This window comes from Papio anubis, chromosome 10 (genome assembly GCF_008728515.1).
Source record: "Papio anubis isolate 15944 chromosome 10, Panubis1.0, whole genome shotgun sequence".
Classification (NCBI taxonomy): Eukaryota; Metazoa; Chordata; class Mammalia; order Primates; family Cercopithecidae; genus Papio; species Papio anubis.
This window is the reverse complement of record NC_044985.1, coordinates 60,927,569-60,943,178: the sequence shown is the minus strand read 5'-3', so window position 1 is coordinate 60,943,178 and position 15,610 is coordinate 60,927,569. Positions and strand designations below refer to the sequence as shown.

Sequence of the window (15,610 nt, the reverse complement as noted above, 5' to 3'; positions counted from 1 at the left end):
GCTTGCTGATTTTGCCTGTTACATTTGAGTGTTCCTGAGACTTTGCCCAACCTCGGTCTTATCTGCGGGTACCCCAGCCTCTGCATTCCTTGCCCCTACAAAATGTGTTGCAAGTACCAAAGGCACAAATGAAAATTAGCTTGGCTGGAGCATGGCTAGGCACACACCAGTGATTAAATAAATGCTGTTTGCTGGCTGACACTTCTGGAGTGGAAGTTGATTCCTTTTTCTTTTCTTTTCTTTTTTTTTTTTTTTTTGGTGGGGTAGGGCAGAGTTTCGCTTTTGGTGCCCAGGCTGGAGTGCAATGGCTTGGCACCATCTTGGCTTGGCGCGATCTCGGGTCACCACAACCTCCGTCTCCTGGATTCAAGCGATTTTCTTGCCTTAAGATTATAGGCTTCCGCCACCACGCCCGGCTAATATTTTGTATTTTTAGTAGAGACAGGGTTTCACCATGTTGGCAAGGCTGGTCTTGAACTCCTGAGCTTGTGATCCACCTGCCTCGGCCTCGCAAAGTGCTGGGATTACAGTCTTGAGCCACGGCGCCCAGCCTTTATTCCTTTCTTTGGCCTCAATTTTATTGTTAAAAGATAGTGGGAAGGGCCTGATTTTGAAATCATCCTGGAATTAAGGTAGGAGGCCTTGTATAAGCAGTTCATATGTATTTATTGAGTGGGTCCCATGTGCCAATATGATACAAGATGTGAAGGACACATGAGTTGGGAAAGGCGTGGGGAAATGCATGCTCACACTGCTGGTGCGAGTGTAAAAGGTACAACCTCTTTGTAGTGCTATTTGGCAGTATATACTCTTTGACCCAGCAACTCCACTTTTAAGTATTTATCTTACAGATACCCTCACACATGTATGAAATGATTTATATACAAGATATTCATTATAGCAATATTTGTAATGGCAAAAAGAAACAAAAGTTAGATGGGGGATTAAATAATTATGTCATTAAGTAATACTGTTTTAGTACACGTGTGTAATGAAATAATGTCCAGTCATTAAAAATAGTGAGACAAAGTCTGGGTGCAGTGGCTCACCCCTGTAATCCCAGCACTTTGGGAGGCTGAAGCCGGAGGACTGCTTGAGACCAGCCTGGGCAACACAGTGAGACCCTGTCTCTACAAAAAAAAAAGTAAAATATTAGCCAGGCATAGTGGCACGTGCCTGTAATCTCAGCTATTCAGGAGGCTGAGGTGGGAAGATTGCTTGAGCCCAGGAGGTTGAGGCTGCAGCGAGCTGTGATTGTGCCACTGCACTCCAGCCTGGGCAACAGAACAAGACCCTATCTTAGAAAGAAAGGAAAAAAAAAGGACAACTCACAACTCTATGCCCTGATGTAGAACCATCTTCAAAATATGTTAAATGAGTGTGGGATACTATGCTTATATGCAATTGTGTGTATTTAATGGCTTCCTAAGAAAAAAGGAAAAAACTGATACTAGTGATTGCCTTGGAGGAGGGTAACTGGGAGATTACTTTTGCAACTTTTAAATTTTATACCACGTACACCTGGTATCTATTTTTAAAAAGCCATTGTCATGCCCTAGACGAGTTTGGTCAGGCCCTAGTAAGAAAACCTTGTAAGACATACCAAATATGGGGTAATTACTGGCTTTATGGGAAGATTGATTTCAATGCGAAACTCTCTGTATGCAAGTGAACTGTCCTGATTACAATGCTAAGCTCTCTTCAGGCAAGTAAGTTGGCCTGATTTGCCTGTTAAGTTGTATGGGGCAGGCAAATCTGAGTGTCCAGAAGGCAGACGTTCAACTCTTAGTTTCCCGCCTAGGGAGAAGGCACGGAGCTAAAGTGGTTTCCAGAACGTGTCTGTTGTGGCATGAACACCAAGGAGCTGTGGGTGAGCTTCCCAGGCTCAAGGTCAGAAGGTCTGGGTTGGAGTCCTGCCCCTGCTACTTGCCAAATATGTGATTTCGGGCAGGTTGCTTAATCCCTGAAGCCTCAACGTGTTCATCTAGAAATGAACATTACAGGCCGGACGCAGTGGCTCACGCCTGTAATCCCAGCACTTTGGGAGGCCGAGGTGGGCAGATCACCTGAGGTCAGGAGTTCGAGACCAGCTTGGCCAACATGGCAAAACCCCATCTCTACTAAAAATACAAAAATTAGCCAGGTGTGGTGGCAGGCAACTGTAATCCCAGCCACTTGGGAGGCTGAGGCAGGAGAATCACTTGAACCCAGGAGGTGAAAGTTGCAGTGAGCTGAGATTGTGCCACTGCACTCTAGCCTAGGCAACAGAGCAAGACTCTGTCTTAAAAAAAAAAAAAGATTACAGTACCTGGCCCACCTCCCTCATGCTACAGCCTCACTGTAGTGAGGCTCAAATGAGATAGTGCCCATGAACACTCCTGTAAACCATGAAGTATGCAAACACCAGGTGTAATAGACGCTGTTAGGTACCTGTGAGACCAGCAGGCTAGAGCAAGAGATGCTAATTAAAAAAGAATTAAGGTGAAGCAAAGATCTTTTCCCTCTGCCAAATAACTTGGCAAGAATTGTAAAATTAGAAAAGTAGACCCTTAGTAGTTTGCTAATCCTTTGACCTCTGACCCTGCACAAATGATCTCACCCTTTAGACCCGTTCTCTTATTTGCAAAATGAGAGGGGCTCTCTGGGTGATTCCTGTGGTCCCTTCCAGTTGTAGCATTCCGTGACAGTGTGGCATTAACAGTAATTCCCATCTTGGCTGAGATGGATGAGTCATACTAACTGAAAAGTCAAAATATGAGGAGGAAGTCTCTTTACGTATGAGAATTTTCCTTGAGCTAGAGACTCAGAGCCTCTGGAGGGGAGATGAGAGAAAACATTGCCACCACCAAGAAGGGAGACGAAGGATGTATAAAGAGAATAGAGATGTATTTACTTTTTTTTTTTTTTGAGACGGTGTCTCACTCTGTCGCTCTGGCTGGAGTGCAGTGGCGCAATCTTGGCTCACTGCAAGCTCCGCCTCCCAGGTTCACATCATTCTCCTGCCTCAGCCTCCTGAGTAGCTGGGACACAGGTGCCTGCCACCACGCCTGGCTAATTTTTTGTATTTTTAGTAGAGACAGGGTTTCACTGTGTTAGCCAGGATGGTCTCGATCTCCTGACCTCGTGATCCGCCCGCCTTGGCCTTCCAAAGTGCTGGGATTACAGGCGTGAGCCACCGCGCCCAGCCGAGATGTATTTACTTTTTGTGTGTTCTTGCCACCTCCATAGCCTCCTTTGCTTTCAAATGCCCACTTGGGCTGGGCCTTTGGAAAATAGATTTAACCCTTGTTTATTGGAAGGATATTCACACAGTAGGCCAGTTATACACTTTATGGCAGTTGTTACCTCCTTTGTGAGGTCTTTCTGTGCAGATTTAGTGGCATCTCCTCCATGCTGCCTGGGCTTCTACTTCTCATCACTTTGTCTGATAACTCAGATCAGAGACTGTCTCTTACTCATCTTTGTATCCCTGGCACCTGAGGAGTGGTATTAGATGGTTAGATGGATTAGTGATCCATTTAGGGTATTTACACTAATCTTGTTGATCTTGACCACCACCTTTATAACCACCACCATTCTAGAAGTTTTAACTTTTTCTTTTTTTTTTTTTTTGAGACAGTTTTGCCCTTGTCACCCAGGCTGGAGTGCAATGGTGCGATCTTGGCTCACTGCAACCTCTGCCTCCCTGGTTCAAGCGATTCTCCTGCCTCAGCCTCATGAGTAGCTGGGACTACAGGTGTGTGCCACCATGCCTGGCTAATTTTTTTGTGTTTTTAGTAGAGACGGGGTTTCACCGTGTTAGCTAGGCTGGTCTTATCTTCTGACCTTGTGATCCACCCGTCTCAGCCTCCCAAAGTGCTGGGATTACAGGCGTGAGCCACCACACCCAGCAAAGATCTATTTTTTTTTTTAAGCTAAGTGTTTTATACATATAATAATATTGTTAATAAAATGTATCTAAAATTCATACCACCAGCACACACGGTCTCTAGCTAGCAGCAGTAAATGGCATTTAGTACTTTCTTAGCCCCCAAACCTGGATGACTGACTGTACTGACTTATTACTTTTAGCTATTTGTGGGTGGTTACATCTGAAAATTGACCCAGGCACAGTGGCCCATGCCTGTAATCTCAGCACTTTGGGAGACCAAGGCAGGAGGATCAGTTGGGGCCAAGAATTTGAGACCAGCATGAGCAACATAACAAGAACCACATCTACAAAAACTAAAGATTAACCAGGCATGGTGATGCATGCTACTTGGGAGGCCAAGGTGGGAGGATCACTTGAGCCTAGGAGTTAGAAGCTACAGTGAGCTAGGAAGGTGCCACTGCACTCCAGCCTGGGCCACAGAGCAAGACTCTTATCTCTTTAAAAAAAAAATCTGAAAAGGACCCCAAGGATTGAACTAATAATTTATCTTTACAAATGCAGGACCAAAAGAGAGGGTCAAGGATCAGCTGGGGAGTTTAGAAGTGGCAGAAGTCTCTGGAGAAGCCCTACGGTGTGAATGTGCTAGAATATGTGTGCCCATCCTCACGGGGGACTCCCTTGGAGGAGGAGGGTACGCCAGCATGGGCAGCAAAGCTGTTTGACCTCAAGGTGGAGATCCGAGCCACCTGGTTAGTCCCATGCCCAGTTAATTTCTATGGAGGTTTGGTAAAGTAGGTTAGGGAGTTGGATCCAATGTTCCTGAAGGTTCTGTTGGTAATATGGCAGGGTCAGTCAGGTCAGGAGTGGGGAGGGTTGGATCATTCTAAGGGCAGTAGAAGACCTAATCCCAAGGGTGAGAATTTCCTCTCCTGTGGAGGACAGCATTTAGAACTCAGTACATACATGGCTGGTTCAGAAATGGGGAGGAGATTAGAAAAATTTATCCTAATGTTTGCTTGTCAAACCCAGCCATTCTATCAGCAAAGTAGTGAAACCCTAACGTAAGTCCTTTGAAGCCTAGCAGCAGTATCCTACTCAAACACAAACCACCAAAAAAAAAAAAAAAAAAAAAAAAAAAAAAAAAAAAAACCTCCTTGGGGACCCAGATGTGAAACCTCTCTCATGGAAAATTCAGCACCATGTGCTCTTTGTAGCAGGTAGGATCACCTGCTGTTTTGGAAATTAACTTTTTTTCTGACATATTTTTGACTGAACTCTGCATGTGCCTCTTGAGAAAATAATCCAAATTCTTGCTTTCTTCACTTTCCAGTTTTGCTTTATCTTTGCATCATGCTCTGCAGTTTACAGACAAGCATAATGGGTGAGAGTTCCAGTAAATTGGCTGGATCATATTTCTTAGACTGAGTCATGACTGAGGAACTTGTTTGGGAACAGGAAGCAGCCCATGAAAACGTCTGCACATAGTAACCTGCCAGATTGAAGAAACTGGACCACTTTTAGTGGAAGGATAAAAGGGTAGAAAAATGGTTCTATAACTCAGGGAATGGTAATTTTGTGAACTAGGGTTTTAACTTGTTGAATAATTCGTCTTTGTGTGTATTTGGGCTTTTTTATGCTGTTAAAAGTCTCTAGTTTTTCAAGATAAGGGAAAGGAAAACTTGGATTCGTGGTAACTGTTGCTACCTCTTAAGTGTCTCTGCTGATGTATAAAACATGTTGCTCGGCCAGTTTGTTTTTTTTTTTAAGGCACTGTAGTTACATAGAAATAAACCTGGCAACATTTCCATTTGGCCTAGATGACTGTAAGGCCCCTTTTGTCTCCAGTATTCTGTGGTTCTGTATTTTAATCACTTACTTTACAATTATTGTAGCAACACAATCAAGATAGCAAATCAGTCTAGTAAAACCAAAAGTACTGGAATGTGGGCAAATAGAAAGAATGACCTAGAATTCTTGCTGAGAAAACAGTTGGCGTTGCTATATTCTTCTAATGCAGTGTGAGAGAAGCCACAGAAGTAAATAGGCAGGTAAATGTTTATGAAATGTAATAGTCATCAGCAAGATGTATTTTAAAAACACATCTGCTTGGTGTCATTTTGCTTTATTTAATAAGGATTATGACTGCAAGGTAGAAATTTGTAAATGAAGATCTCTGTTGTTTTGTTTTGTTTGTGCTTTTGTTTTAAGACAGGGCTGGAGGGCAGTACGTGATCATGGCTCACTGCAACCTTCATCTCCTGGGCTCAAGTGATCCTCCCACATCAGTTTCCCAAGTAGCTGGGACTACAGGAGTGTCCCATCATGCCTGGCTAATTTTTTAATTTTTTTGTAGAGTTGAGGTCTCACTATGTTGCCCAGGCTGGTCTCAAACTCGTAGACTCAAGTGATTTTCCCACCTCAGCCTCCCAAAGAACTGGGATTACAGGTGTGAGCCACCGTGACTGGCTGTTATTTTATCAATTCCTCAAAATTCAAGCATGCCCTCAAATGTTTTTGCAGCCTCATGTAGCTCTTAATTTGGTTTCTATTCATCCAGATGGTAGGATATGTTTCATGTTCCACCTGGTTTTGTTAGAAATACTTGGGCAATGTCTATGGAAAAAAAACATTGAACCAGATTTAGCTTTCAGGTAAATAATGTAATCACCTGGGAATAATATGAAGAATGAAATGAAAGAAAGAAAAATATAATCGAGTGTAACTTAGACTCTGAATGCTGGTAACTAAGATTTGGGATGAAGGAGGGATCTCAGGGGAATAACGTTAAGATTTTTTTTTAATGGAAATACATGATTTTAAGAAGGAATAACTTAAGACATTCCAACTTTATACTACATTAAAGTAAAAAGAGCAAGGATCAGTTTTCTCTTTGGAGCAAGGCTCAGTTTCACTTACTGTTGAGAGTAGTGTGTATAATTAATTTTTTTAACAGTTTATTGATGAAATTTATTTTTAGAAGGAAATCTCCCACCACCTTCCTGTCATTCTCAGGGCAAGGCAGAGGGTAGGAGAGGGAAGGGAGACTCGGGGGAAATGGGAGGTGCAAGCCTTAATTAGACATTTGAGTGTTTAAAAGAAACCGTTTTACTTTTCATTTCAAATACTTTGTCTCAGTTTACTGAATAGCTTTAATTTAGGACAGGGATTGTGTTATCTTTTCTGATATTTTGGATCATCTAAGCATGATAAATGCTGGTTTATTCAAGGCACTAAAATTGACTTGCAAAAGACATATTTATATGGAGTCTGCGTTCAAGTCCTTTCTTCTTTGTTTATCCTGGTACAAAGATGTTTGTTTTAAAGTGGTATGAGTTAATTGTCCAACTTCAGATTTCCCTAAATGTGTAACAGATTACGCAGTTGGCAAATGATGATATATATTTTTTAAACATGAATATTTCCGTTAGGCCAGATGGTGATTTAACATGAATTGTCCAACATTTGTGTTTCTTATCAAATTGTCTTCTTTTGTCTAAGCCAAGCTAGCAACATAATTTGGAACACACTCAGGAATCACTAAAGAACAAGAGCCAAAAAAATTCAGACACCAAGTGGCAGACGGCATTTGCTCCATATGCGATGCAAAGGCTCCCGGCCAGTGCTCGCCTGGCCCTTGGGAAGCTTTCTCACCCATTGTAAGGAAGTATCTGTGGAGTGCTGTGTAGCCCATCCACCTGCTTTCCTCTCTCAAACCCTACTTATCTAACACTTGGTACTGTGGCCTTCCTCCTTGGGGGACTTGCACTTCCTCAAAGCCCTGGATTTCTGTGCAGAAGAGCAGTTTTGGTTCTTCCTTAGGCACTTCCTTTCCTCCTGTCCGGTGTCATGTTCTTGTTTGTTATGGGCTCCACCCAGACGATTATTTCCTCTTAGATGATGTGTGAGCCTTGCAGAGAGCTGGGTCATTTGTGGAATAAATCATGTGCCCAGTCACACGGCTCCTTACAGGAAATGGTCGCTGCATATTAGGTTAGCACAAAACACAGTAGTGAACTTGTGGGCCTCCCCAACAGTGAGTCTTCAGTTAACTTCTGCTGGTTTTTTTTTTTTTTTTTTTTTTAACATAAAGCTTTGAATGTTTCGTACAGTATCAAATCTCTGCAGGATTTTGCCCGCTGAAACAGATGTGAAAATCTGAGTAGCACAGAGTTTGACATTAAGGCCATAACAATAAACCCATTGTTGCTACGTTCTAAATTTGATCAAGATGTCTGTTTTTGGGAACCCAAAACAGTTGCTTCAAATTTACCTTTTTTCTTTTATGAAGCAGTTTTTTTTTGGGATCTCTCATAGCAAGAAAAAACATTACATAAACTTTTTTTTTTTTTTGAGACAAGGTCTCACTTTGTTACCCAGGCTGGAGTGCAGTGGCACGATCTTGGCTCACTGCAGCCTCGACCTCCTGGGCTCAAGCAGTCCTCCCACCTTCGCGCCCCCAAGTAGCTGGGACTACAGGCACGTGCCACTACACCCGGCTAATTTTTGTATTTTTAGTAGAGACAGGGTTTCTCCACGTTGCCCAGGCTGGCCTCGGACTCCTGAGCTCAAGCTCCAGATCTGCCAGTCTTGGCCTCCCAAAGTGCTAAGATTACAGGTGTGAGCCACCGTGCCTAGCCACATAAATATAAACTTAAAAATACACAGGAAAACCTTTCAGAACACTTTGAAACCTATTTTGGTCCTATTACAATTGCACTGAATGCCCCACAGCCTAATGAAGAGCAATTAGATGTTGTCATTTGGTGACATTCTTGGTGGAGACAGTAAGCTAGGGCCACAGGAGCTGCTTAGTCTCCCAGGGTCCAGCATTGTTTCAGATAACGTGAACAGGATGCTCAAGAGCTAGTCTAAATAATGCTTCATGGCTTATTTTTCCTGTTTGTTGATAAGGATTCATAAAGGTGTCCTTTTCTGGTCATGTCAGGAGAAATTCAAATAAAAAACATTGATTGGTTTGGAGTTGTCCATTGAAGGGTGCTCACAGCAGGAATTGAGTGGCAATTGAGTGTGTGTGTGTATGTATATAAACATTTATGTTAGAGTATATGCTAATGTATATGGGGTGCCCACTGCCGTCACCACCCCCCCACCAACAGTAACAAAACCATCAATAGCAAATATCCACCAAAACTTCTAATTTGCTTATTAATTTGCTTTATTATTTGTAAATAATTCAGAATCTCTCTGAGATCAAAATCCTTTTTTATTACAACATGTTAATAGTAGTCTAATTCAGACCTGCCCTGAGGAAGAACCAAGCAATGAAGCCGTCCATGATATTAGAAGTTAATTGACTTACTCTTTCTGACCATCTAGATAGTCCCAATACTATTTTAGGCTCCTCCTAGTTAGGTCCACTACCTCATTATTATCCATTGGCCTGGACTTTGGTCTCACTTATACAGCAAGTAGTAGAGCCTATCACTGTCGACATGTAAACATTTGCATATTTTACATTTATAGAGATACTTTTCACATGTCTCATTTGATCCACTAACATCTGTATGCTTGGACGATGGAATAATTAAACAATGTATAGCTAAAACCATCTAAACCCCTCAAATATTATCATCTGATGGGAAGGAAAAGGGGGAAAGAGGAAATTAAATATAGTTATTTCAATTCTTGGCATGATTGACACTGACAATTAAAGAGTAAATTCCATTCAGTATTTTCTTCCAGCTCATGAGGGTTGGCTGTAAGGATACTTTGCAAGTCAGATTTGTGGGCAGATGTTTGCAACCTAAATTGCTTCAGTTGCATGAAAAAGTCACAACCTTTTACTGATTTTCATCCTGGGATCTCTTTAACAAGGAAAAACCTCAGGCCCAGGAAGTCTGGGGTAAGTGAGGCAGGGATGTGTCAAAGTGCACTTTTCCCCAGGTGCAGGGACAAGTATTTGAGTTTCTTTTATTGACCTTGCAAAGAGCTTTGCACACTTTGCACATCAGTTCTTGAGACGGGTGGGAACATGGACTGCCTGCTTTATGGAGTTCAATTAAGATTGCAGGATCATGCATTCCTTTCATTTTTGGTGCTAGTACCTAGAAGATGGGAATATATTGAACACTTAATACTTTGCTTGGGGAGGTAGCTCCAGTTTGCAGAAAGTCTAGATAGGATACTCTGCTATATATCTAGTTTTACTGAGAAGAAAGGGCCCAAGCTATTTTTAAAGAATTTTAAAGTAGGTTTCTCAGCCTGGCGTGGTGGCTCACACCTGTGATCCCAGCACTTTGGGAGGCCGAGGGAGGCAGATCACTTGAGGTCAGGAGTTTGTGACCAGCCTGGCCAACATGGCGAAACCCTGTCTCTACTAAAAATACAAAAATCAGCCAGGCATGGTGGCACGCACCTGTCATCTCAGCTATTGGGGAGGCTGAGGTGAGAGAACTGCTTGAACCCGGGAGGCAGAAGTTGTAGTGAGCTGAGCTTGCGCCACTGCACTCCAGCCTGGGCAACAGAGTGAGACTCTGTCTCAAAAAAATAAATCAATAAAATAAAGTAGGTTTCTCTATACCTTGGAATTTTCTATCTCCCACGATAACCTTTGGGTAAACATGTCCATCAAAATGGAAACAAATCAATTTTTAAAATAGAAATTATTCTCATGTCTATTTTAGTGGGAATCCCCCTGAGAAGATAGCCATGTATGACTGAATGCTCTGTGGTTGCTATTTTGTTGTTCTTGGCCAGGAAACTGATCTAGGTGACATACTTAATCTGACCTGCAGACTGGCCACTTCATACTACCAAGATTCCAAAGCAAAGTATATATACAGTCGGCCCCATGTAGCCTCTGGTTCCATGATGCAACCAATGGCAGATTGGTTGAAAAATATTTGGAAAAAGGCCAAGCACAGTGGAGTGGTTCATGCCTGTAATCCTAGCACTTTGGGAAGCTGAGGCAGGAAAATCACTGGAGCCCAGGAATTCAAGACCAGCCTGGGCAAAATGGCAAGACCTCATCTCTACAAAAAGTAATTAGCTGGGCTTGGTGGCGTGTGCCTGTAGTCCCAGCTACTTGGGAGGCTGAGGTGGGAGGATCATTTGAGCCCAAGTGAAGGCTGCAGTGAGCCATGATTGCATCACCACACTCCAGCCTGGGTGACAGAGCGAGACCCTATCTCAAAATGAGTAACTAAATAACAAAATTTCAAAAAAAAAAAAAAAAAAAAAAGTGGAAAAAAAATGAAAAAACAATACACAAATAAAATACAGTATAACAACTATTTACACAGCATTTACACTTTATTAGGTATTGTAAGTAATCCAGGGATGATTTAAAGTATATAAGGGGATATGCACAGGTTATGTGCAAATGCCATGCCATTTTATATTAGTGTAGGCTCATGGCTAATAAAGCATGAACCCGACTGAAGCTGCCTGGGTATGTGTCCTTGTTCAGCCACTTTCTGGTAGTATCTCTTTTTTCTTAACCTCAGTATTCTTATAACAGGGATGTTTTCTCTGTATAAGGCTGTTTTGAGGAATAGTTTCTATATGTAAAGTACTTAGAACAGTGCGTAGCATATGGGCCGGGTGCAGTGGCTCACGCCTGTAATCCCAGCTCTTTGGGAGGCCGCGGCGGGCGGATCACGAGGTTGGGAGATCGAGACCATCCTGGCTAACACGGTGAAACCCCGTCTCCACTGAATATACAGAAAATTAGCTGGGAGTGGTGGCGGGTGCCTGTAGTCCCAGCTACTCAGGAGGCTGAGGCAGGAGAATGGCGTGAACCCGGGAGGCGGAGCTTGCAGTGAGCCGAGATCCCGCCACTGCACTCCAGCCTGGGCGACAGAGCGAGACTCCGTCTCAAAAAAAAAAAAAAAAAAAAAAAGTGCGTGGCATCTAGGAAGCCCTTAATAGATACTGCCTTAAAAATAATTAGGTATTTCCTAGTGAGGTATACCTAACTACAAGTGCTGTTTTAACTATGCCTACTCTGTGTGCTTTACACTATATATTGTTCAAGGCTAGAATAATGAGCCCCATGAGCAGGGTTTCATAGCATGTAAGATTCCAACACCAGCCTTCAGTCATGGGTACAGGTGGCCTGTGCCATCCAGCTAGCTGTGCTGCCTCCAGACTGGGTGGCCTGCTCCTCCTCCATTGGATAAAAATAGCCTGACTCTTCACTGAAACCACCACCATGTTATTTGTGTCCTTGGGAAGCTGAAAGTAACAGAGCTCTAAGTCTGGCATTGCCAGCTGTCAGCAGAACTGAAATGCAAAGTGCGACATGTGTCTACACTGTACCCACTGGCCTCCAGGTCGCAACTCCCATTCCCCCATCTTGATTTTTTTCCATTCTCAAATTCATTATTTCCCCTATAGGTGACTGTAGAATAGAAACAGATTTAGATTTCCTACCTATTTAGATTTTTTCCATACTAAAATTACAAAGCAGAAAAACTGCTATTGACACATTTTTGGTTAGGAAAATCTGGATGTGGTTCCTATGCCTAGCCTAGTCATATAAATTCTCTCCTCATGTATCTCTGTGTGTGTGTGAAACAGGGTCTTGTCACCCAGGCTGGAGTGCAGTGGTGCAATCACAGCTCACCATGGTCTTGACTTCCTGGGCTCAAGCGATCCTCTCACTTCAGCCTCCCTAATAGTAGGGACTACAGGCTCACATCACCACATGCAACTAATTTGTTTTGATTTTTGGTAGAGACAGGTGTCACTATTGTGCCCAGGCTAGTAACTCCTGGGCTCCAGCAGTCCTCCTGCCTTGGCCTCCCAAACTCCTGGGATTACAGGCATGAGTCACCAAGCCTAGCCTCTCCTCATCAAAACCATTCCCTCTTTGTAAGATTCTTCCTATGTCTTAAAACTTAATACCTTTAATCCTTCCCTGGAGCCATAGATTGATTGATTGATTGATTGATTTATGAGGCAGGGTCTCACTTTGTTGCCCAGGCTGGAGTGCAGTGGCACAATCATAGGCTCACTGCAGCCTTGACCTCCTGGACTCAAGTGATCCTCCCACCTCAGCCTCCTGAGTAGCTGGGACTACAGGTGTGCACCACCACACCAGTTTTGTTGTTGTTGTTTGTTTTTGTTTTGGTAGAAACAGGGTCTCTCCATGTTGCCCAGGCTGGTTGCGAACTCCTGGGCTCAAGCAATCCACCCGCCTCAGCCTCCCAAAGTACTGGGCTTGTAGGCATGAGCCACCGCACCTGTCCCTGTCTGCTCTTTTTTTTTTTTTTTTTTGAGATGGAGTCTTGTTCTGTTGCCCAGGCTGGAGTGCAGTGGTGTGATCTCGGCACACTGCAACCTCCACCTCTCAGGTTCAAGCCGATTCTCCTGCCTCAGTCTCCCAAGTAGCTGGGATTACAGGCATGTACCACCACGCCCGGCTGACTTTTGTATTTTTAGTAGAGATGGGGTTTCACCATGTTGCCCAGGCTGGTCTTGAACTCCAGACCTCAGGTGATCCACCCACCTCGGCCTCCCAAAATGCTGGATTACAGGCATATAGGTGAGCCCCAGAGATAAGAGTAGCAAGCAGTGATGAGGAGAAGATAATCAATCTAGTGTAGGAAAGATGGAAAGACTGGTGACATTTCACAACTGCTAGATTGACACTTTAACTTGGGAGTTATCCCTCTATAAACTGGATATTTGCTGAGCAAAGTTTAAAGAAAGCTCCATGTATTCAGTAATGTTTTCCAAACCCCACTTCTCGTAAGTCAGTGGCTTAGAGTGCTTGCTCTAATTTCTATATTGCGTTAAACAAGGGTGGGATTTCTTTTCATTCAAACCATTTGTGACTTTGCCCTTTAGTGACCTCTACCATCACCCTATCATTAATGATCCAAGTGATTAGAATGGATGGCTATGTGTTTGTAGGTTGTTTGTTGTCTTTAATGAATAGATTCATTGAATGGAATTAACTGTGCTCTTCTAGAACATTGGATCTGTGTTCTCATTTAGATTGTATTTGTAATCTCCCCACTCCCCACCATCAACAGTGGCATAATGTGAATTAATATATGTGGTATCTGTCATTTAAAAACCATGATCTCTCTCCTTCCTTTTTTTGTCTTAAACATAGGACATGGATTTGATTGACATACTTTGGAGGCAAGATATAGATCTTGGAGTAAGTCGAGAAGTATTTGACTTCAGTCAGCGACGGAAAGAGTATGAGCTGGAAAAACAGAAAAAACTTGAAAAGGAAAGACAAGAACAACTCCAAAAGGAGCAAGAGAAAGCCTTTTTCGCTCAGTTACAACTAGATGAAGAGACAGGTGAATTTCTCCCAATTCAGCCAGCCCAGCACATCCAGTCAGAAACCAGTGGATCTGCCAACTACTCCCAGGTAGAGTACTCCATTCTTGGGAAAGTTATGGCAGGGTTTAAGGAAACACTGACCAAGGAATTAAAGTATCTGGATTTGAGTTCCAGCTTTGCCTTTCTTTTACTTAACCTTGTCAAATCTACCTTCCAACCTCAGCCTCCTGATGAGTCCAGTACCCAACCTACTAATCTTAACAGAGTTATTGTGAGGATTGGGAAGACATAAGTTACACAAAAGAGTTTTGTAAAGTATAGAAACATCCTGTAAGGATCAAGTAGCAGCAACAGAAGTAGTGGCAGGAGAACCAAGTAGTGGGAATTACTGTCGTTACTGTGTGTGGCAAGCACTGTTTTAAGAACTTAACATATACTGACTGATTTAATCAACACAAATATATTAATTAGGTACCATTATCCCTATTTTATCTGCGATGAGCAACTGAAGCTGAAAAAAGGTTAAATAATTTGCCCAGATCACTCAGAAAATTGGAGGAGCTAAGATTTGAACCCACGTGGTCTGGTTCAAATTGTGTACCAAAGTGATCTCTGCAATAAGATATTTACCTAACTTGATTATATTTTATGAACATCAAGTATTGAATATTTTGCTTGGCAATGGAATATTTAACCATTTTTGTCTTCCTTTGTGTCATTCCCTTTTATCAGGTTGCCCACATTCCCAAATCAGATGCTTTGTACTTTGATGACTGCATGCAGCTTTTGGCGCAGACATTCCCGTTTGTAGATGACAATGAGGTGAGGTATAAAATAACCTGGTTAGGAGCAAAACTCCCTAACTATAAAATAACAATCATATTCTACGTAAGTCCCGTCAATGAGTCTCCATTTAAAAGAATAAAAACAGTTTTAGGAGGAAATTTTTTAACCAAGGAAATACTCTGTCAAGGAAACCTTAGCCTATAGATAACTTTACAATTAAGAAAAAAATAATAAAAAACCTTCACACAATACAAAACCAAAACCATTTACTATTGCATAGCCAGAAACATGGACAGCATAACCATGGAAACAAATAACTCATTTGCTGCAAGTATCTAAGAGGTCTTGGTGAGTAAAAAGCCAGCTGGGCAATAAACGAAGACTTCTTCAGTTAACAGTTTTAATAAATCGGTTTTATCTGGTACCACTGTGCTAGATATTATATAAACTAAATCCTAAAGATTGTGCGTACTCATTTTAAAGTTTACTTTCAAATGCGTAGGCTGAAACAATTAGGCCAGCAAATAGTAAATTTGAGTCAGTGTGGTAGGAAAAAAAGATTTGTTTCATTATTTACAAAGGGTCATGACTGGTTAGTAAGTAGCGAGACACGGAACTGCAGCTGATTCCATTTTGTATTGTGGTGGTGCCTTAGAGCTTACTTATCCCCTGTTGGTGGAAGACTCATAA

At 42.4% G+C, this 15,610-nt stretch overlaps 1 protein-coding gene across 4 annotated transcripts in view; it reads left to right on the top strand.

Annotated features, from left to right (window-relative positions):
* Positions 1–15,610, top strand: part of NFE2L2 (nuclear factor, erythroid 2 like 2) — a 152,485-nt gene that overhangs the window by 134,574 nt on the left and 2,301 nt on the right. For 3 of the 4 annotated variants that reach the window (XM_031651380.1, XM_021923739.2, XM_031651379.1), the window contains 2 exons: positions 13,956–14,222; positions 14,867–14,956. In XM_031651380.1, the coding sequence (XP_031507240.1) occupies positions 13,959–14,222; positions 14,867–14,956 (354 nt within the window). In that variant the 5' untranslated portion in view covers positions 13,956–13,958. Of the gene's footprint in view, positions 1–7,503; positions 7,528–13,955; positions 14,223–14,866; positions 14,957–15,610 lie in introns of those variants that run through there. The other variant, XM_031651381.1, reaches the window with a different exon arrangement.